The sequence below is a fragment of the Centropristis striata genome, chromosome 17 (assembly GCF_030273125.1).
Source record: "Centropristis striata isolate RG_2023a ecotype Rhode Island chromosome 17, C.striata_1.0, whole genome shotgun sequence".
NCBI classification, from domain to species: Eukaryota; Metazoa; Chordata; class Actinopteri; order Perciformes; family Serranidae; genus Centropristis; species Centropristis striata.
In genome coordinates, this window is record NC_081533.1 from 3,469,884 (window position 1) to 3,491,827 (window position 21,944).

The 21,944-nt window shown below is 38.0% G+C and overlaps 2 protein-coding genes across 2 annotated transcripts in view; one reads left to right on the plus strand and one right to left on the minus strand.

Annotated features, from left to right (window-relative positions):
* Positions 1–21,944, minus strand: part of LOC131989471 (zinc finger protein 431-like) — a 191,578-nt gene that overhangs the window by 47,636 nt on the left and 121,998 nt on the right. The window contains exons 12-13 of the mRNA XM_059354704.1: positions 12,101–12,653; positions 4,960–4,969 (exon numbers count right to left, since the gene is read on the minus strand). Of these exons, the coding sequence (XP_059210687.1) occupies positions 4,960–4,969; positions 12,101–12,653 (563 nt within the window). The remainder of the gene's footprint in view (positions 1–4,959; positions 4,970–12,100; positions 12,654–21,944) is intronic.
* On the plus strand, positions 16,647–20,519 carry LOC131989508 (zinc finger protein 271-like). The gene is made up of 3 exons (XM_059354748.1): positions 16,647–16,708; positions 17,385–17,458; positions 19,287–20,519. The coding sequence occupies exons 2-3, from the start codon at positions 17,441–17,443 to the stop codon at positions 20,052–20,054; spliced, it is 786 nt and encodes a 261-aa protein (XP_059210731.1). The 5' UTR covers positions 16,647–16,708; positions 17,385–17,440; the 3' UTR covers positions 20,055–20,519.

The following is a 21,944-nucleotide window of genomic DNA, read 5'->3' on the forward strand; positions in this document are numbered from 1 at the left end:
ACGAAGAAGAATAAAATGTAGCATAAACAGGAGGGAAAGAAATTTTAGCTTACCACCCCTTGATTTCCTGAATATCAGCTAGATCGGTTCAAACAGCAGTGGAAACAAGGCCGTCTTCTTCAGATATTCACTGAGTCTGAGGAGGGAGTCTAACTTTTATCAATGCAGTACATGGAAGTGGGCGTGCTCTTATCATCAGTAATGTCTTTTCTCAGAGCTCAGCAGCATCAAGCTTCACCTTCTTACATAGATTGCAGCCTCTAATTAAGATACTTAAAGGCCTGTTGAATAGAAAACAAAAAATCCACACAAATTCAAATAAAATGAGAAAGAACAAAACTTTTAAAATAATGGCAAAATGGCATGGTAGTGATGGACATAACATAAAACAGCATAATCAGTTTTTAGAAGGTGAGTTTTGAAGCCCAATTAGAACAAATCTTACCCCACTTTATCTTAAATGTTAAAATAAATACGGATTTGACACAACTTGCAATGTAGCTATGTTAAGTATGTTAAAGTTACTACAAAAAGTTTTTACAAAACTATCAAAATGCAATGCAGATGTGCAACGACAATCAGCAAGAATATAATTTTTCTAAATGCTTGTCCGTGCCATCAGGTATGAAGCCAGTTTCCACTCCAATGGAGCCTTCAGCAGCATCCAGTTCACACGTGGATCTGGCTTTACTGCCGTCTTCGTCTGGGAGTCAGACCTCCAGCGGGAGACGGAGAACCTCACAGATCCAAATTGTCTGCGACTGCAGGACCAACAGCTCAGCGCCTATGGCGTCATATTTGAGTCAAAAGTCGCGCGAGTGATAACACATCTGCACGCGCATTTATTTCGTGTCACGCGTGCAGATTTCAACTGCCGCGCGCACTTTTTGGATCTTCGCGCACATATTGAGCAACCGAGCGAAGCAGATTCTCCTCCGTGCTCGCTCGTGGTGGAGCTCTGCTCGTGCGGAGCGAGGACTTTTGACACATTGGGGGCGGTTGAAATCTGCGCGCGTGACACGAAATAAATGCGCGTGCAGATGTGTTATCGCTCACGCGACTTTTGACTCAAATATGACGCCATAAGGGCCTGCTTGCAACACAGACAGGCCCCCAATGTCTTCCTTGGTTCCCCACTGCAAAAAAGCCGACTTGTATTTTTTTGGCCTAAAACAGTGATTTAAGTTGGTTAAACTTGGAAATATAAATTATTGACATTTAGGGCAATAATGTAAGTTAGCACAACAAAGCAAGCCAGTTGTCTGCTCAAAAACAACTTGGTGAGTTGTTGTTACTTATATCTTTAAGTTGGGGTTCAAAACAAGGGACAATAGTTCTGCTAACTCTATTTCTTTGTTGTGAAATGCAGGAAAGCCAACTTTCCAAGTTGTGGCTGTGCTGTGCTGCCTGAGCTGGAGTCCACACAGGTAGTCAACCCTTAATTAAATTAATCAAAATGATACCGGAATTTTATTCTGAGTTGTGTTGTGCAGTGTCGTACGTCGTTTGTTGGAGAAACCTACACATTTCCAACATTTAAACACAAACAGGTTTTCGGTCATTAGCGAAAGCTAGCGGCTAACTGATGCTAGCGGCTAACTGATGCTAGCGGTGCTGCTTGTTACAGCTACAAGAGTAGCCAGTAGCGTATCAATGCTAACTCAAAATTGTGGTCGCAACATTAGCTGACATTTCATAGCGGCGTTACAATCGTGCCAATTCAGCACATTGCAGAAGTTAGCAGAAGTAAGGATTAAAAGTTATTACAATGTAAAATTATAAGTTAGTACAACTTACAGTTGAGTTGACAAAAACCTGAATTCAGAGTTGAGCAAACTCAAAAACAAAACTTAAAATATTTAGTTTAATTATCCAACTTAAAATTTTATTGAAGTTTGTTGCCTTGAAATTTTGAGTTCACCCAACTTTTCTTTTTTTACAGTGTGCTTTGTTTCATTTATCCTTTGCTTATATCTTGAGGAATCACTGATTTTCAATGAGAACACAGAAAATCATTTGTTTATTGACCCATCCCATTAGTTGTTGCTGAGAAATGGGAACACAATTGCTGTAAAATGGAAAGCAGCTTTCGCAGAAACATTTTGTTCCTCTTTTACAATGTGAGAATCTGGCAGAACACTTTGAGTACACAGCAATTTGTTTAGTACGAAAATAAAACAAAACAAGAAGCATATGGGAGAAATCTCCAGTTCACTTCACAATTCAGACTAATAACCCTTCTCAGAATAACCAGCAAATGAGGAAGCTTTAACTGTGCCATAGGAAAAGAAAAAACCCGAGGCATCTCTTTTTAAGAGAAATGAAAGTATATGCACACTGACCGAAGCAACATGGATTCAGAGAATTGTGTTTGAGACATGAGGGACGTGAGAATAGGTTTCTTTTTCAGTCGCTGAATTTGTTACCAGTAAGTCTGAGAATATATTTTAAAATGCAAAGTAGGTACAAATTAGCATAAAATAAGTCAAAGGTCAAATAACTAAAGCTAACTCGTTGTTGTGTGTCAGTGTGCAAGGATGGAGCAGTATCATTTACATTTAGTCATTACATTTAGTCATTTAGTATCACTTGCCAGAAAGCAGAAGTTCAAACAGTCGATGAGCTTGGTGGTAACAGTCCCCTCAATTACTTTCTCAGCCATCTTCACCACACACTGTACTGAGGGTTTTTTAATCAGAGAGACTGCAGCTGCCATACCAGGAGGCGATGCAGCTGCTCAGGATGGTCTCATCAGAGCCCCAATAGAAGGTGGTGAGGACAGAGGAGGGGATTCCAGACTGGTCTCCCCTCAAAAATGGCCATATAGGTCGTTTGTACAGGCAGCAAAATCTGACTCATATATACATTTTAGACTGTCCTCCACCGCCAATCTTGCTGACGTAGTAGTGATTGACGTTGATGCAGAGTTTAAATGGCAGATGTCACACTTTCACCAGGAGAACGGGGTTTGTGTCCCGTTTGAAAACAAAAGTAAACAACTTTTTACGTAAGTAATTCACTGTCTACAACAGTCACATCATTTATGTGTTAAACAAAGTTAGAGAGATGCGAAAAGTCTGTGTCAAAATTGTACAAGAAGAAAAACTTCTGTTTAGTTTTAGAAACAATTTTATAAATAAATAACAGCAATAACAAAATAAAGTGTTGTAGTGTTTAGTCCTCCAGATTTTATACATCTAAAATATAATTGGATCTCAACGAATGATTGCTAAACTATCTTGATGTCACCTTAGAACAGATATAATAATAAATAGTGCATATATACATTTCATTTTCTAAAACTTTAAGAAAACCCTAGAGGTTGTCTCTCATTGTTTCTTTGGTTATGACTTTATTACCTGGCAGTAATAAAACCATAGTACGCTGCAACATATAAAATCATTACACCAGCTCCGAAACCTCCCACTCCACCACAGAGAACCAGTAGAACTGCTGCTAGTAACACTGTCAGTCCACCGAAGAGAAAATAATCTCCCCGAGCCTCTGGTTGTGGTCTCACTGTCGGTCTCTGAGGTTTGGGCTCATCAGCAGCTGCTGGAAAGGACAGAAAATAAACTCAGCGGGTTGGAGGAGAGGAAACCTTTTTTTAATTGAAAAGAATAAATATATTTGTATTCTAAGTCAGTGATTGAAAGCCAGTCTGTCTCATCTAATTCAGCCTCATAGTGCTGCAGTGTTTTTACTGAGTAAAAGAATCAAACATCTGCAACTTCCATTTATCAAATACTTTTACTGAATCAACTTACCAGTGACGTTGAGGTGCCATTCGAAATGTGTTCTCCCATTGAGCTCTTCACACAAATAATCTCCAGAGTCACTGATCCTGAGTCTGGACACATGAAGTCTGAGTCGTCCTTCTCTGAGGACGTCGTCGTCAAACTGGACTCATGCAAACTGTTGATCCTGAGACTCTGAGACCTCAACACCTTCATGTAGATGAAACAGGACTAAAGGTCTGAGTTCAGCTAACAGCCGGCAGTAGAAAGATAAGGAGTTGGTTGAAGCTTCAGGTTTGGTGGTGAAGGTCCACTCCAGTGTGATGTTCTGGTTCTCCTCTGCCTGATAGGAGCTCTGAGTCACATTCACTACAAATGTTCCTGCTGAGGAGACAGAGAGGGAAAGTGAGGAGCAGACAGACTTTCTTCTTCTTTGTGGATAATAAAGTGAAGGAGTAAACTAACCAGAGACACAGGAGGTCAGGCTGAGGAGCAGCAGGATGCTGCAGATCATCTTCTCCCTGTGAGAGGAGACAGAGGTGAAGAGTCACACACACATGAGCTCAAAGTTCACACATTACAGGTGTCATGTGACACATATTTATCTGTTAAATTAGAATAATAGATCAGTTGTGAGATGTGTGCATGCAGGTAATGTGATGAAATGCAGGTGAATAAGATGAGAGTAACTAAGAAACAAAAGCAACTAAACTAAACAAAGACAGTGACTGTGGCGGAGAAAGAGAGAGAGAGAGAGAGAGAGAGGGAGGGAGGGAGGGAGAGAGAGAGAGAGAGAGAGAGAGAGCACTAAATCTGGGGGAAATGATCTTGCTGCATGGAGAGAAAATTTCACTTCACAAGATTTATTACATTAAGATTATTGAATCTAGAAATAAGCATGTTGAACGCTTAAAGTAAGAAATTGACTCTTAAAACAAGATAAATTATCTAACACTTCTTAAGAACCAAATAATCATCAGGTCACTCTGCTCGGGCCAGTTCATCGCTGGTTGCAGCTTTAATTTTTCTTGTTTTAAGAGTTAATTTCTTATTTTAAGTGTTCAACATGGTTATTTCTAGATTTAGTAATCTTAATTTAAGAAATCTTGTGAAGGTAAATTATCTGTCCATGCAGCAAGATCATTTCCCTCAGACTTACTGTTTTTATCTGGTTTTTAGACCAAACACCTTTTTTGCAGTGCACAGCTGAGACAGAGGAAACATGACACATACTTATTACACTGAGCAAAGATACAGTAGTGTGTTTCTGACACTAGATGGCGCCAGTTTCCAACTGAGAAAGAAGAAATATGAAGCTGGAGGACGGTGACTCAAAGCTGCAGACTATAAACGGACTCACTTCCTCAACATGAACTCACTTTCTACGGACGGTTTAGAGGCAGATATCAATAGTTCTACCTTGTGTTACTTCCCATTAGATCATATCTTTAATAAAATGTTGTATAAAATATGAGACAAATCTAGACTCAGCTTGTATCCATTCTCCATGATCTGTGTTTGTTATTCTACATGACAGAGCAGCCTTTTAAACATATACTCGGTCTAAAAAAAGATATTGGCATCAGCCCCCCCCTCTCCCTCAGGCTGCAGCAGCTCTGCTCTCTCAGTTTCCTCTCTGGTTATGAAGTGAACTTCCTCGTCAGTTTTGGTTCCCAGTTCAACTTAAAGTCACCAAATCTTTCTGCAGCGACATTAAACATCATAAACTAGAGACAGCTGCAGTTTTCAGAGCAGTGCATGATGGGAAGGTTATTTCTCTGTGACAGAGAGAGATCCGGAGCTGAAGGGAGACATGCAGGAAAGGACTCGGAGCCGGATCCGATCCCGGACCGCCGGCTTACAAGGACGAAGCCTCATGTGGTCTGAGCTTTAATAATTCAGGGAGATAAAACAGTAACAAACATTGAGTGTGATTCTCAGTTTGTCTTGTATTTCTGTCAACATCAGCTGTTGAACTTTTAGCTCATTGACCAACACTTGAACTCATTCTCTGCTTACTAAATACACTCAGACTGTTTCTTTTTTATTAATGAGATATCTTAATTTAAACCTCCTCCAGGGTTTGATCTTAAAGCTTTGTTGTCAACATCAGTTTAAAGCCTTTTTTCTTGTAGGAAGAAATAAACAAATCATTCAGTTCAACAGTCAGTTAGTGCAGCAAATTAATTTAATAAAATCCTTCAGCAGCTCAAAAATGATGCAGAATTGAAAAGAAACATTTTTAATTATTTGAGTTTGTTTAAAAAAATACAAATTTTCCAGCAACTTTGGATTTGACACTAAAAGTTTTTATTTATCACTTTATAGAAACACATAAACATCAATTCACCAGTTGAGGAAGCAGAGAGTCTCTAAACATGTCAGCAGCTGGAACAGAGGCTGCAAGAAAACACAAAACAACCAGACATCTAAAACGCTGATGTAATTCACTTCTCACAGTATTTACTCTGCTCATCAGCCAGGAAAACAAGTCTGAGCCCGACTGCCAGGTGAAATCCCAGTCACGTTCAGTCAAAATGTGCAACAGAGTGGCCTGTTGTGCAGGTATAAGGCACAGGTTAACTTTCTGCAGCTTGACATTCAAGTATTGGCAGTGTGGAAAATTATGGTGCACAGTTTAGTTGTCAGGTCCCCCATCCTTATAACAACAGTAAAACAAGGAGGGAGAAGTTATGAGAGGAACATTTGATGCTGATGTGATTCACTTTTCACTGTTAGAATGTGTTTGCTCTGCTCGCAGCTCAGCAGCCAGCCACTGACTGCTACCGGCAGCCTGCCAGCCTTTTCAAGGTTTAGGCAGTTAGTCTGCAGCAAACCTTAACCACACAGGATGCGTTGGCAAACAACCCTGTAACTACACCGGTCCAACGAAATGAATGGCCACGACTCACACAGATGTCTCAAAGCTTTATTTTCATCTGGTGTATCTTCAGCAGACACCGTGAAAACTACAATAAATAAAGACATACAAGTTTGAAAACACATGCAACTCCCCCTCACTGTTAATTATCATTGTAAACATATAAACAGAAAGTTACAGTGTGCGCCACTTGGACCACATGTAGAATTGTTGCTCTACTGCTCTGACCCATAATGCAACTGAACCATAACAAAACTGACCCGGCCTCACATTTCCACCTCACATTTCCCACAATGCCAACAAATCAGACCCTTATATTTCACAATAAAAGTCCCTCAAAAGGAAATACATTTAACCAAACATTTTATAAGACATATTAATAAACCATCTCATTTATTGTATTTTAATCACCTTTTAATAACCTTAGGAACCTGAATGACCATGAATATGTATAAAACAAAAACAAGCACATATAAATATATATAAATATAAATCTAGTAATTTCCAGAACCAATTAGTGGGTATCTGTAACTCTCAGATTAAATCTGATACTTTGAACTCTCTGATCAGGTAGGTGTTATTTCCACTGAACTCATTTTACTTGTTCTCTACAAGTACAACTACTTTATGAATAGGACGTTCAAGAATGGATGTGGCATTAACTCGTTGACCATCCTTATTGAGCCTTCGATTTCCTGTCTGTAAAGTCACCTTTCTCACTAGTCCATCTTCATCTTCACAAACATTTAGTACTTGTCCAAGTTTCCACACATTGCGAGGAATCTCCTCCTCCTTTACAATGACAATATCTCTATTGATCAGCTCTAACTTATTGTTTTTTTTTTTTTTTTTTGTATTTGAAAACTGATTCTGAATCTAGAATAAAGTGATTTTGAGGAAATATCACCGTGTTTAAGCTTTGTTTTGGTATGTTTTTCTACCGGAAGGTAAAACTTCAACAATAATGTACAATTTCTTTCTATGATAAATTACGGATTTTTGGCGATTTTGTCATGATTTCTCTCGTCTGGTCTGGAAGCATCAAAGTTGTTGTTATTGATATCTGCTGATGTGTTCTGACTTACAGTTTGATGACCTGCCAGACAACTATTCTGTCCGTGGTAGAACATTTAATTTGTTCAAGTTGTTGATTAAAATGTTTCCTCTACTTCACCTGGTGGACTGTAACTTTTATCAAATCCACCTCTGAAGCAGACATCTTGTTTTTTACACAGAAAGTAACTTTAACAAAGAGTGAACAGAGCTGCTGCTGTCAGTCCACAGTAGAGGAGCATCCTTCCTCCACTCTCTGGTTGTGGTCCACTTCCTGTTGGAGGAGGATCTGTTCCCTGACTTGGTGTGTTTGGTGTCTCAGGAGTGATGGCTCCAGTTTATCATGTGGAGTTTAACCTCTGGAGCCGTCTAGTGAAAGCAAAGTGTGGTGTCAGGAAACATGTTTCAGCAGGAGGAACCCTGAGGAACCTGCAGGCTGCTGTCACACTATGAACCATTTCATGTAACTTTACACTTTTACTCCACTACATTTAGCTGACAGCTTTAGTTACTTTGAGGTCAAAATTTAACATGAAAAACATGATCAATATAAAGTCATTTTTCATTTTTATATACATTTAACCACATTAACTGGATATTAATATATAAAAATAAAAATAAAAATACCTGGACAACACAAACATTCTTCTTCCATAAATACACCAGTAATAATAATAAAACAACAATATTTGGAATATATAAAACAATCTTTCTGCATATTTACTGCAGTAAAGTAATCTGATTACTTCTTCCACCACTAACATGAATATAATAAATATCACTCTGAGTTCCTTTAAAAACACATTGTGGCTCCATGATAACAGGCTCCATGCAACAGAACATGAGCATCAAAAACTTCCTCATGTTGTTGTTAAAACATAAAGAAAAGCTGTCAGATTGATTCAAGTGTTGAAATGTCTCTTTACTGACAGAATAAAACACATTATTATCTGTTAAATATCACCACATACTAAATCTTTACAGCAGGATTCATATAATTAAAATAGAAAATATATTCTTACATTGCCTTGTGTTGAAGTTTGCACGTCCTCTGGTCCGAGTTCGGAATCCTTAAAACAATAAAACACTGAGGAAGAAGTTATCAGAGGATCATTTCATGCTGGAGTGATTCACTTCTGACAGTAAGAATATCTCCATGTGTCTGTTCTGCATCATCACGATCATAAGACAGAGTGAAAGATTTATACTCCACGACTCAGTGAAGAATCCTTGTTGATACATAGAGGTAGTTTACTGAAGCATGGAGTCTGTACTTCTTTACAATATGAGTTTTACTTACTTTGTTCTTTATATGTCACTTTATACTTATAATCCACTACATTTTAGCATGTTGATTTTTGTCAAAAATGGCAAAATGTATGTATTAGAGCATAATATGGCCAGAAGTGACAGAAAAACACAATTTATGGGATGTTCAAAATGAATAAAAATACTACTTTTGTCAAAAATTGTACAATTTTAAAATGCTTAAAATTGCCCAATTATTGTCTGTTGATACATATTAGAGCAAAATAGCGCCAGAAATGACAGAAAAACACATTTCATGGAATGTTGAAAAAAATGGGGGTGGGGGGGGCTTTACTATCGCATGTTGTTTTTTGTCAAAAATGGTCATATTTCATAATGACGAAAAATGCTTAAAATGACTGTGTTATAGTCTGCTGATACATGTAACAGGGTGGCTTTTTCATAAATCACAAAAAAAACCCACCATATTTTGGGATCTACAAAATTTTACAAAAAAAGTCATACTATAGCATGTCTCATTTTTTTGTGAAAATTCATACAAATTTTAAATGTCCTGATACTCTCAAAAATGGTCTTATTATAGTCTGTTGGTACATGCAGTGGGTTGGTTTTCCAGATTAACAGAAAAACAAAAATAATCATTTATCATAAGTTGAAAAAGTAAAAAATGTGGTCATTCTGTTGTTTTTCCAAAAAATGCATAAAAGAGATTTAAAATAGCTTGTTGGTCGTACTAAATGTATAATACGTCCAAAACTACTGTAAAATAGGACAGTTATAGCTCAGTGAGGTTTGAATCTTATGAATTTTGAGTCTTGTAAAATTCATAGTATACTGTCTCATTAAAAAGTAATTTTACATACTTTTGGATTGATTGATTGATTGATACTTCATTCATCCACATGGAAAAATTCAGATCTATAAGCTCCTGCATTGATCTGTCAGAACCAACCAGTGGGGCTGTTTGACTTCTTACTGTCCATGTTCAGCCTCAAAACTCACTGCAGCTCATAAGGATCAAACCTACAACCTTCTGTCTCCCTGAGTGATCTCCTCTGACACCCAGCTGCTGCTTTTGGTCCTATTTGACTTCTTCATTGTAGTGTTAGACTTTAAAAACTAACTTTCTGTCATGAGGTTTGAACCAACAACCTTCTGTCTTCTAGTCAGTCTGCTATCACACTGAGCTGACACACCCCAATACTTCGTTGGTCATAGTAAGAGCCTAAACGTCCAAAATTATATAAAATACAAACAAAATTCTTGTATGTCCAACAAAACAAAAAAAATAATTTTAATAGTACGTAGTTTTTTGTCAAAAATTGTGTTTTTTTTAAATGCCTAAAAATGCTTAAAATAACTTTATTATAGTCTGTTGATACAAATTAGAACATAGTTTGTCCAAAAATTACAGAAAAACACCATATTATGGGATCTCGAAAAATTGGACCCAAAAAAAAAGTCATACATGTCATTTTTTGTCAAAAATTGTCAAATTTTAAAATGCCTAAAAATGCTTATAATATCATATCATATCATATCATGTCATTTGTCAAAAAAAAACACAATTTTATTGGATGTCCAAAAATTGGATAAAAAAGTGATATGTCTATGCCTAGAAATGCTTAAATTACTTTATGATAGTCTTTTGATACATATTAGAGTGTAGTTTGTACAGAAATGTCAGAAAAACACCACATCATGGGATGTCCAAATATTAAAAATAAAACAAAAAAACTAGTAGTTTGATTACAGTTGACTGCTCCCCAACACTGATTATTCTATTGTTCACAGCTCAGCAGGGCAATGAGAAGGCTTCATAAAATGAAGAAAAAAAAAAAAAAAAAAGAATTCTGAAATTTAGAAAGTATGCATAATGCATGTTTTAGCCCCACGGAGCTCTTACATCCACATGTGGATTTATTCTGAGTCCTCCTCAAATGTGAGACAGTGAAGACACCTAGTGGTCATTTTCTTCCAACTCTGATCGAGTCACCTGTAATGACATACTCCAGAGTTGTTTCAATGTCAGTAGTGTTCAATATTCATATGTAGTATTTTGTGTTGCTGCGTGTTACACCAGTATGAGTCTAGGGTAAAGAGAATGTAACACGACGCCGGTGTACTCAGGCAAATACAGATATTTATTGATTAACAGCAAAATTAACAAAAAGTAACAAAAGGAGAACCTTCTTCAGGCTAATAAAGTGATACTAAGTGAGGCAATGAACAAAGGGCGGTGGGTGGCGCCAACTCATAAAACAAACAAACTATTCAAAAACACAATAAACAAAAGAACTCTGGCTATCTACGCTGATTTCTACACGAACAAAAGTACATAAGTGCAACCACCCATAAACTAGTGAGCCTAACAAATGGAATAATCTAAGTGTGGTGCGAAGAAATGTGGAAAAGAAAAACTAAACCTAATGCCCAATAAACAGTAACAATTCGAGTGCCTCGATTTCTATACACACACTGGCTCTCAAATGCCTTTTACAACGAGAGACACTTAACACAAGGCCATACAAAGACAAAGAAGGGGCGTCCACAGCCGCGCGAACTGCTCTTAAGGCTGAGCTGGAGGCAGGTGCGGCAGGTGATTGGACGCCAGACCAATAGAGCGGAAGAGGGCGGAGCCAGGGGAACACTGCGACCTGCTGCCGGCATTTGGCGGAGGCGTTACCCAGCGGGGATTCCCTCTGACGGAGCCATTGACGTATGCTGCGGTCCTGAGGCACAAACAGAGCAAAACACACACAACGTACCCCAAGGACGTAACACTGCGTAAAAAATATTCTCTCTACTTACATATTTTTCACCTTCCTTTTCCTCACAGCTGTATTCTGTGTTTAACCCTAATTAGCACATATTAACATGCTAAAGTAAGATGGTAAAATGGTAATCCATATATCTGCTAAACATCAGAATGTTGTTATTGTGCTGTGATGAAAGTATGTCAAATGTTCAACTGCAGTGATGAGGCGGCGAACTTTAATCAGACAGCACAATGAGCAATCTATTTTTATTGAAGGCTTAAAACAATCTTATGATGTGGATATTAAAAAGAAAAAGGCTACTAATAATGCTCTAACAACTTTTTATTTTTCTAAAAAAAAACTAGCACACAGAGAAAGTTTCCCTGCCTTAGTCACACCACTAGGGTTTCTCTCCAGTGTGAACCCGTTGGTGAGTTTTAAGGTGAGAACTCTGAGTAAAGGTTTTCCCACATTGGTCACAAGGGTACGGCTTCTCTCCAGTGTGAATGCGTCGGTGGACTTCAAGATTACTCTGTTGAGCAAAGGACTTGTTACATTGGTCACAGCTGTATGGTTTCTCTCCAGTATGAACATGCTTGTGGACGCTCAAGGAACTCTGTGCAGCAAAGGACTTGTTACATTTGTCACAGCTGTATGGTTTCTCTCCAGTATGACCATTTGTGTGGGTCCTCCAGGCACTCTTTTGAGCAAAGGACTTGTTGCATTGGTCACAGCTGTAAGGTTTCTCTCCAGTATGGATGCGTTGGTGCATTCTCAGGCTATTTATTTTACTGAAAGTGTTGCCACATTGGTCACAGCTGTAAGGTTTCTCTCCAGTATGGATGCGTTGATGCATTCTCAGGTTCTGCATCTCATTGAAAGTTTTGCCACATTGGTCACAGCTGTAAGGTCTCTCTCCAGTATGGATGCGGAAATGTACCTTTAAATATGCAGCTGTTTTGTAGGTTTTGTCACAGAGAAAACAGTGGCGACGTCTGAGTTCCTCTGTTTCTTCCTGTTTCAACAGACAGACAGAAAGAGAGACACGGTGGTGAGATGCCATGGTGGAGTAAGCGATCTAAAACCAAAAATAATACTTAGAGCACGTCTGTACAACATAACCCATAAGTATTGGCCATCATTTTTCTCTTTCTCACTTCTGGAGATGAAACACAACTTTTGATGAGGTAATTGTGCTGTTGAGAAATGCATTGAAGAAACCTTTAAAATTCAATTATCTGACTCCAACACGAAATCCTCACCTATTTCTCTGCCCCGATCGTTTGATGGGGAAGGATGAGCAGGAGACACCCGAGTCCTCAGTTTTACTTCATTTTATTACAATACGTCAAGAAATGTGCAGTTACAGAGTCTCTGGGTTCAATCTACACGTCCCTGACATCACATTAGGCTGGTCAGTTCATGAGGTCTGGACCAAGCTACTTTCCCTTTAACCTTTTTTATATCCTAAAAAATGTAGGTAGAACTCTCCAGAAGTCACCTCCTCGATCCGCTGATTTGTCAGTTTATTGCTTACGTGGACACGTCATGTCACCAAGCAGAGAAGACAGTTATCTTTCTGCTTCAGAACATCATGTCCGTGACCTGACCTATTAACAAAACTTTCACACAACCTCCTGCCTAGATATGACTTGCAGAGATATTATTGGTGACACAGAATTTGCAATATCCATGTAAAATATAAAACAAAAAACATATATTTTTGTGATTATGGAATCTTACTCTAAGTAGGACAGAGGAAGTTTAAGCAGATGCACTAAATGTATTTAGTTTAATCACAGTTTAAAAACAATATTAGCACATGATCCTTGTATCAAAGCATATTGCATGCACAGAGAGGACACACACACACACACACACACACATAGTGAATTATGCATTCATAGATAGTGACATTTGTCACACAGAGACAGACAACAGTGACAGAATAAGAGACAGAATAACAGATTATTCTAACAATGCTTAAAACTACCAGTTACCATCATTAATGTTCAAAACAACAACAAAGAGCAGCAGAATTCAAAATGAGCCTTAATGAAGAAAAACAAACCCCCCAAGAAAGGTCTGTATTCTTTCCTCCATCAAATCACGTTTCAAACACGTGCTTTTATGTTATGTTGTTTTCTTTTTTAATCAACTCTTTTTTATAATTTTCTGTCTTTGAATAATTGCATTAATTTTATCCTGATGCTCTCTGGTTCTTGTTCTCTATTTTGCCTTTTGTTGTTATTTGCCTTCTGCTCTTTCTTTGCTTTGTCTGCCAGAGCTCTTTATAAACCCTACGTTGAAAGATGCAGTTTAAATAAAGTTATTATTATTATTATCAATATTATTATACATACATAGACAAATACTGAAGAAATTCAGTAGCTAAATTCAGTATTCTGCATTTGGACAGCACAGGCCTCACACATTCCTGGACTGGCTCTGTCTGGGCTGGCTGCTTTTCTGGGCTGGTGTGGGGAGGGGGGCACATTGTTTATGGTGGTATCTTTGACAACTGGTGGGGGAGGTGTGGGGGTGAAAGAGGCAGGGGTCAGTGGGGGGAGGGGTGACAATGGAGAATCTTTTATAACAAGCACTATTCAACATGTGGGAAAAAGGAATTTATCTCACAGAGGATGGAAGTGTGGGGGAGATGGAGGCAGAAGCTGGTGGGGGAGGTGTGGGGTCTCCTTAGCCTCTTTCAGCCTGACCTGACCCCCCTCCCCCCCAATCTACTCCCACTGAACCGGACCAGTCAAAGAAACCTGATCATGACTCCCTCCACTCTGGAACAAAGACACACAGCTGCTTGACTTTTTAAAAACCTCCTCTGAATGCAATCTGCTACTTTGGAGCTGAAAGAAAATAAAAAGTATTAAATCAGTTGGACTCACTTCAAGATGAAGACTGGAGCCTGCTGGTCTACTGGGGACCTCCATGTGCTGCTTCTCCTCCTTCATTCTGCTCTGTTCTGCTCCTGCTCCTGGTCTCCACTGGGACTACATGCCCCGCCCCCCGCTGACTCCTATTGGCTGAGCCATGAAACGCTGTGCATCCAATCAGAGCAAACTATTTCTATTATATGTTCTTTTGGCTGTGATGTCCTAGTTTTTCTACATTTTTTTCTCATTATCGTTTTAAACTGAACTTATCTTTACTTACCTGTATATTGTTAAAATAATTGATTATTTTCTATATTGGTAAATGATTTTATGCTTGATTTCTGCTTCTCTGTTGTCTGTCTCTGTTCTCTGTCTCTGTGAGTGACGCAGGTCACTATCAAAGGTCAAAACTTGCGTGTAATAAATATCTCTATGCATTTATATTAAGTCAGACAATATGATTTTGATACAATGATTATGTCTGTGTGTTAATGTTATAACATATATTTCATTGTCTGTTTCATATTTTTTGGACTTTTAGAATCTATGTGAGACAGTGAAAATTCTTTGACTCTGTAGACATAATATCTTTGTTACACAAAACAAGGCAGGAGGTTTTTTGTTGAATGTTCTGGAGAAGAGGCCAGGTCAGGATGGCCTTGTCCGCGGCAGCAAGCATCCAGGTGGCGTTGTGTTAATTAAAACTGGCGAATCAGCGATCAAGAAGGCGGAACTTCCTGGAAGAAATCGACCAGCATGTTTTGTAAACAAATGTTAGTATTTTAATGGGTTCAGGGAGAGAGTCGTGGTTCAGACTTCACGAACTGAAACACGTCTGTTTGTATTCAGGGACATGAGTTTTTGAACCCGGAGATTCTCTGTAAAGTGCACATTTTTTGACGTATTGTAATAAAACTATGTTAAACTGAGAACTTGGACGTCTCCAGCTCTTCATTTCCCCATCAACGAACTGCGCAGAAAAATGGTGAGGTTTTTTCTGTTGGTGACAGATTATCAATTTTCGAGATTTCCTCATGCAATTTTTCTAACACCTCCTCTTCATGTGCTGTGTTGATATATTCTGAGCTTCTCTCTGAAACTAAAGACTGACAGCAGTAACTGAGTCTTACTGAGGTGGTTTGATCCAGTGAGGAGGAAGAGGAGATGAATAAACAGAGACACTAAAACACTCCAGAGTTCAAACTTAGACTGAACAAACCTTTATACTTGTTAAATTCTGACGAAATCAAAATATTGCTGGAAGCATGATTTGATTTAATTCTGTTTTTTTCCAGTCAAGGTGATTGTTGCTGTTGAACCTGCATCCTGTCAGAGTTGTTGCTTTAATAATCTTGTTTTTTATATTCTCATTAAATCTTTGCACACAAAGAGAAGCTTTGACTCTTCGTTTCAAACTGCTAATTCATGATTCATTATTTGCTGACCTGTTGTTATTGTCATTCTCAGCATCAACATGATCATTATTATTAATTATCTGACACCAGTAAGATAAGATATATAACATTTTAGACCAGAATGAACATTTCCATTTTATGACAATTTATACTTATAATCCACTACATATAACTGACAGCGTTTGTTATTTTTCAGGGTGACATTTAACATGAACATGTTTTTAAAATGTATGATTAATGAACATTTTTATATTGATAATTAGGTGCTGATTCCATAGAGCTGCAGAACTTATATATTTACATATATTTTATATATTGCAGTGAAATACAAGGACATAGTGAGGAAAATGTAAAAAGAGCACAAAAAGACCCTGAAACTGCTTATTTGGGTTTAGAGGGTTAACAGGAACAGAAGCATTCATATAATTTCATTTTTAAAAAGTGTTTTAAACCATATATGAACTAAATGAGTGTAGATTAAAGACAGCCACAGCAGGGGGACTGACAAGAGAAAAAAAGTGACATAAAGCCAACAGTGATGTTCTGGCCAATCACAGCACAGTCACAGAAGTGGGCGTGGCCTAAAGTGGGTTGACGCCTTTCTTGTGATGGTGCAGAGAACAGACACAGAGACAAAGAGAGAGAAGAAAAGGAGCAGAAGAGGAGAGTAAACCGCTGCTGGATCCTGTTTCTGAGCAAACATCTGGTGAGTTCACACTTTATTTTCTGCTCTGTTTTCTTTATGTTGTTCTTCTCCTGCAGCTGTTAACCTTTCTCCTTCTTCTTGTTGACACGGGAAGTTCTTCTTCTGGACTTTAGATCACGCTGTGTGTTGTAGAGTTCAGTGCTTACTGAAGTGCTTTTAATGTGAGCTGCAATGAGATTACGCTTGATACATAAAGGTCAGATAAGACATTTCTGCAGTGGTGCTGTGTGTGTGTGTGTGTGTGTGTGTGTGTGTGTGTGTGGTGGTTAGAGCACATCAACATGTCAGAATGAAGCACACACTCATTAGACTCTAAAACACAAAGTATTCACATGAATGTTGTGTTGTTTCTGTCTTCATCTTATTTGGAAAAGCAAAAATCCATCTTTGTCTCACCACACACACACACACACACACACACACACACACACACCGCCAAGAGAGAGGAGCAACTATTTACACAGAGACTCTCAAACTGTTGACACATTAGGCTGCTATCAAAAAGAAGACACATGGAGAAACAGTCGATACTGGAGGGAACTTTTGATCTAGAACAGTTGTAATAAAACAGGTAAAAGCCCAAGGATGGCTCAAGATGTTCATGTTTATTCAGGATATATATGTTTATATATTTATTTATATCCTCATCGTGTGTCTCTGTTTGTTGACTTCACAGCTCAAGAGACACTTCTGACTCCAGGACGTACGTCTGAAAGAAGAAGAAGAAGAAGAATGAGTCCTCCAAGAAAGGTCAGATCACTCTAATGAACTTGAGTTTGTGTTTGTGTGTTTTTTTTAATTCTGTTCTCTTTACTTTAGATATAATCTCCCCTTTAGACCCCGTAGTATTAGTGTTTTATTGTTAGTATTAATATTTTATAAGATCAGTTTTTCAATTATTTTAAATATTCGAAAAACTGATTAAATTATGATATGAATAGTTTTTAATTAAAGTTTGACGTTTGTTTTGAATGAAATATTATTCAAATATAATAAGAATATTTAATTCAGATTTCTAAATATAGAATATTGTGTACATTTTTTAATTTGTTTTTATTGTTATGACATTTAATATGAGTTGTATAAGTATTATAATATTATTAAAGGGATTAAAAAAGAAATACAATATAAATATTGTACTTGTTGTTCAACAAGATATATGAATACTATTTAATTATTATTATTATGTAGAGTATTATTAAGGTATTTTATACTATATACTTTATAATGTCCATCCAACTGTCCCATAGAGACTAATGAGAACTGGGAACAGACATTTCTAGAAGAAAAACACAGTTTTCTAACCTGCAATGTTGCTCACATTTTTTTTGCTACAGACATTAAACGTACATCAACGCGTTAAGGGGAGATTTATCTCTCTGATGAGACTAATATTTTGTTGTTTGTTTGTTTGACTTAGGTTTTTGAGAAAACAAGAGCAGTTTGAGAGGTGTGGTTTCCATTAAATGACTCTCTCAGCTGTTAGATATCAGCTGATAGTCTGTGCCCCTCCCCTCTCCACTCATCACCATAGCAACCAGCCAGCATGAGTGAGCCAGGACAGGATGACCCAGGTCTTCAAAATAAAAACCCATAAAGTAACTATATCTAATAATGTGGGTGCCTTTGATCTCATTGGCTTACTTTAACTCATAAAAAGCATATTACTATGTCAAACAATATGGGAATAAATGAATCAAATCTGCATTGATGGACAGGAAAAGTTTTATTCAGCAGGCAGATTAATACCGACGATTCTGCAGAATTAATGAAACAGCACAAGAAATGCACATGTAAACCACAGACTGACTCTCCACCCCCCATCCAGACATGTTTATTATCTCAAAACAATCCGTGTTTCTTCCAAACTTGGCCTTCACTATTTGGACGTTCCTCCCCTACTCCCACAATCTTTCAAGGCCCTAGTTAGGACAGGCTGAGCCTTGTGATGTTTCACTCATCTAGTTACCTAGTGGGATCCAGTTCCCACCAGATCACATGAACCCGGTTCCCAGAACATTTTTTGACAAAAAGATGATTAATTTTGATATTGTTCTGTTGCTTCCAGTAGCTACTTTATTTCTTCACCAGAACGTCCCCCCTCCCTTACTGTCGCCCCTGGTTACACTCACAACTGGCTGTGCTTTCAAGTCTTGATAGGGGAAAACAAAATATTGACCTGAGTCTGTCGGGGACCTTGTGTTCCCAAGCTCAGGCCAGAAGAAGAGATAACGATGAGACTAGGAAAATATAGAAAATGTGTTATTTACTTTTTTTGGTATTTGCGAAACACATAGAATGATTTGAGTAATTTAAATTTCCTTCCACACTTGCTTTGTATAAATGTATGTTTATTTTTACTGCAACAATCCAAAAGAATCACAGATACTGTCCAGAATAAAGGTACTGCTTGTCAAAATATATGCTGAAAGGAAAATATTACTTAGTAACATTGACTTGAACATTGAGGGTTATGTTGTACAGACGTGATCTAAATATTACTGATGGTTTTAGATAGCTTGCTTGACCATCGCATCTCACTCACACTCTCTCTTTTTCATTTTGTCTGTTGCTATAGAAACCAGGAGAACGCGAGCGACTCAAACATCACCGCTGTGAGCTCTGTGTTCACCAATGGGTTCACACTGGAGAGAAACCGTACAGCTGTGACCAATGTGGGAACGCTTTCACCACGACACAAAGCCTGAGACAACATCAACACATTCACACTGGAGAGAAACCCTACAGCTGTGACCAGTGTGAAAAAACTTTTTCGCAAAGAGGTCACCTTGTTGCTCACCGACGCATTCACACTGGAGAGAAACCGTACAGCTGCGACCAGTGTGGGAACGCTTTCACCACAACACAAAGCCTGAGACAACATCAACACATTCACACTGGAGAGAAACCCTACAGCTGTGACCAGTGTGGAAGCGATTTCAACACGGCAAATGGCCTGAGACGACATCAACGTGTTCACAGCGGAGAGAAACCGTACAGCTGCGACCAGTGTGGCAGTACTTTTTCACAAAGGTACCACCTTAATGTTCACCAACGGGTTCACACTGGAGAGAAACCGTACAGCTGTGACCAGTGTGAAAAAACGTTTTCGAATGGAAGTAACCTTGTTAATCACCGACGCGTTCACACTGGAGAGAAACCATACAGCTGTGACCAGTGTGGCAGTACTTTTTCAGAAAGACACAGCCTGAATGTTCACCAACGGGTTCACACCGGGGAGAAACCGTACAGTTGTGACCAGTGTGAAAAAACATTTTCGCAAAGAAGTAACCTTGTTCTTCACCAACGTGTTCACACTGGAGAGAAACCGTACAGCTGTGACTAATATGGCCATGCTTTCACTAGTGCAAAGAGCCTGCGACGACATCAACGCAGTCATACTGTAGACAAACCGTATTAGTTTGACCAATGTGGGTAAATGTCTTCTCATAGTAGAACCTTTAAAGCTCACCAGTTATTTCAAAGGATGTCTCATTTACCGTTTTTAGAGCCAAGCTAGCTATTTCTTCATGCCTCCTCTCCATGTGCTGTGTTGTTACATTCTGAGCTTCCCTCTGAAACTAAAGACTGAAAACAGTAACTGAGTCTGACTGCAGTGGTTTGATCCAGTGAGGAGGAAGAGGAGATGAATAAACAGAGAGAGAACTGTCATTCTCAGCATCAACATGGTCATTATTATTAATTATCTGACACCAGTAAGATAATAAATATCATTAAAACCTGCACAGCCTGTAATCGGTGTTGGAATGTAACTTATTACATTTACTCAAGTACTGTACTTAAGCAAAATAATACGTTAGTTTTACTTAAGTACAATATTTCCATTTTAATTCACTCTATACTTATAATCCACTACATTTAACTGAAAGCTTTAGTTATTTTACCAGTTAAGCTTTAACATGAAAAAAATGTTTAAATAAATATGTATTGAAGATTCTTACATGAATCCAGGATTAAACACCTGAAAAAAGACATTTTTAATCTGGATTTTTATTCTCTGTTAAGTTTCTATTATTTAGAATTTTTATTGTATTTCAATGTGTTGACTTGTATTTGGTTTCCTGTATTTTTATTCTTGCCATATATATTGTTGGGGATGGATTGATATGATAAACTCTGTAACTTTAGTTAAGTGCTCCACGTCAGCAGTGTTTGCATTACTGCTGGAAAACATGTTTATATGTCTGGATCGATACAGATGTTCACATCTGCACTGACTAACCAAACATGGATCATCACACGTCTCCAGCTTGGAGGGACAAAGTGCGTCTCTCTGCAAATAACATCTGCGTGCCATGGGACCATCAACTCAATGAATTCTTGTAACTTGGTCAGATCTTCTTGATCCTATTTGGCTGATAGAACTCTGTCCCTATCCAGCTGAACAGTGTGATGTGACTCTGTACATGATTGCTGATTATTCCATATATTATCTTCGATTAAAAAAAACTTAAAGACAAGCAAGTTTTAAATAATTTTTATTTCTCAGAAAGGAATCACTCAATAAATTCCTCAACAGGCATTTTTATGGATTTTAAAATTTGACCAATTTTGACAAAAATCAACATTTTAAAATTTGACAAATTTTGACAAAAACTACATGCTTTAAAATGACTTTTTTTTTTTTTTTTTTTCTCGACATCCCTTAATAATTTCTGGCCATAGCATTCTCTAATATGTATCAACAGACTATAATAGGGGCATCTCAAACATTTTTAGGCATTTTAAAAATTGACCAATTATGACTTTTTTAAAAATTTTGGACATGCCTTAATTTGATGGTTTTCTGTAATTTCTTGCCATACTATGCACTAATATGTATCAATAGACTGTAGTTGGGCAATTTCAAGCATTTTAGGCATTTTTTAAAGGTGATCGATTTTTACAGAAATTGAAAATCTATAGTATGACTTTTTTCAAATTTTGGACAACCCTTAATATGTTTTTTTCTGCAATTTCTGGCCATACTCATATCTAAACATCAGACACAGACATGAAGGTGGTTGGACAGACTGGTCTAAAGAGCTGGTTCTGTGGTTGGAGCCAGGTTGGACAGTGTGTCCAACCTGGCTCCAACCACAGAACCAGCTCTTTAGACCAGGTGGAGGAGGTGGTGGGGAGATGACCTGTCAACATGTTCCAGGCCATCCTGAAATACCCAGATCATCCGCTACACAAAACCTTTATGGACCAAAAAACAGCAGTGGACGGCTCC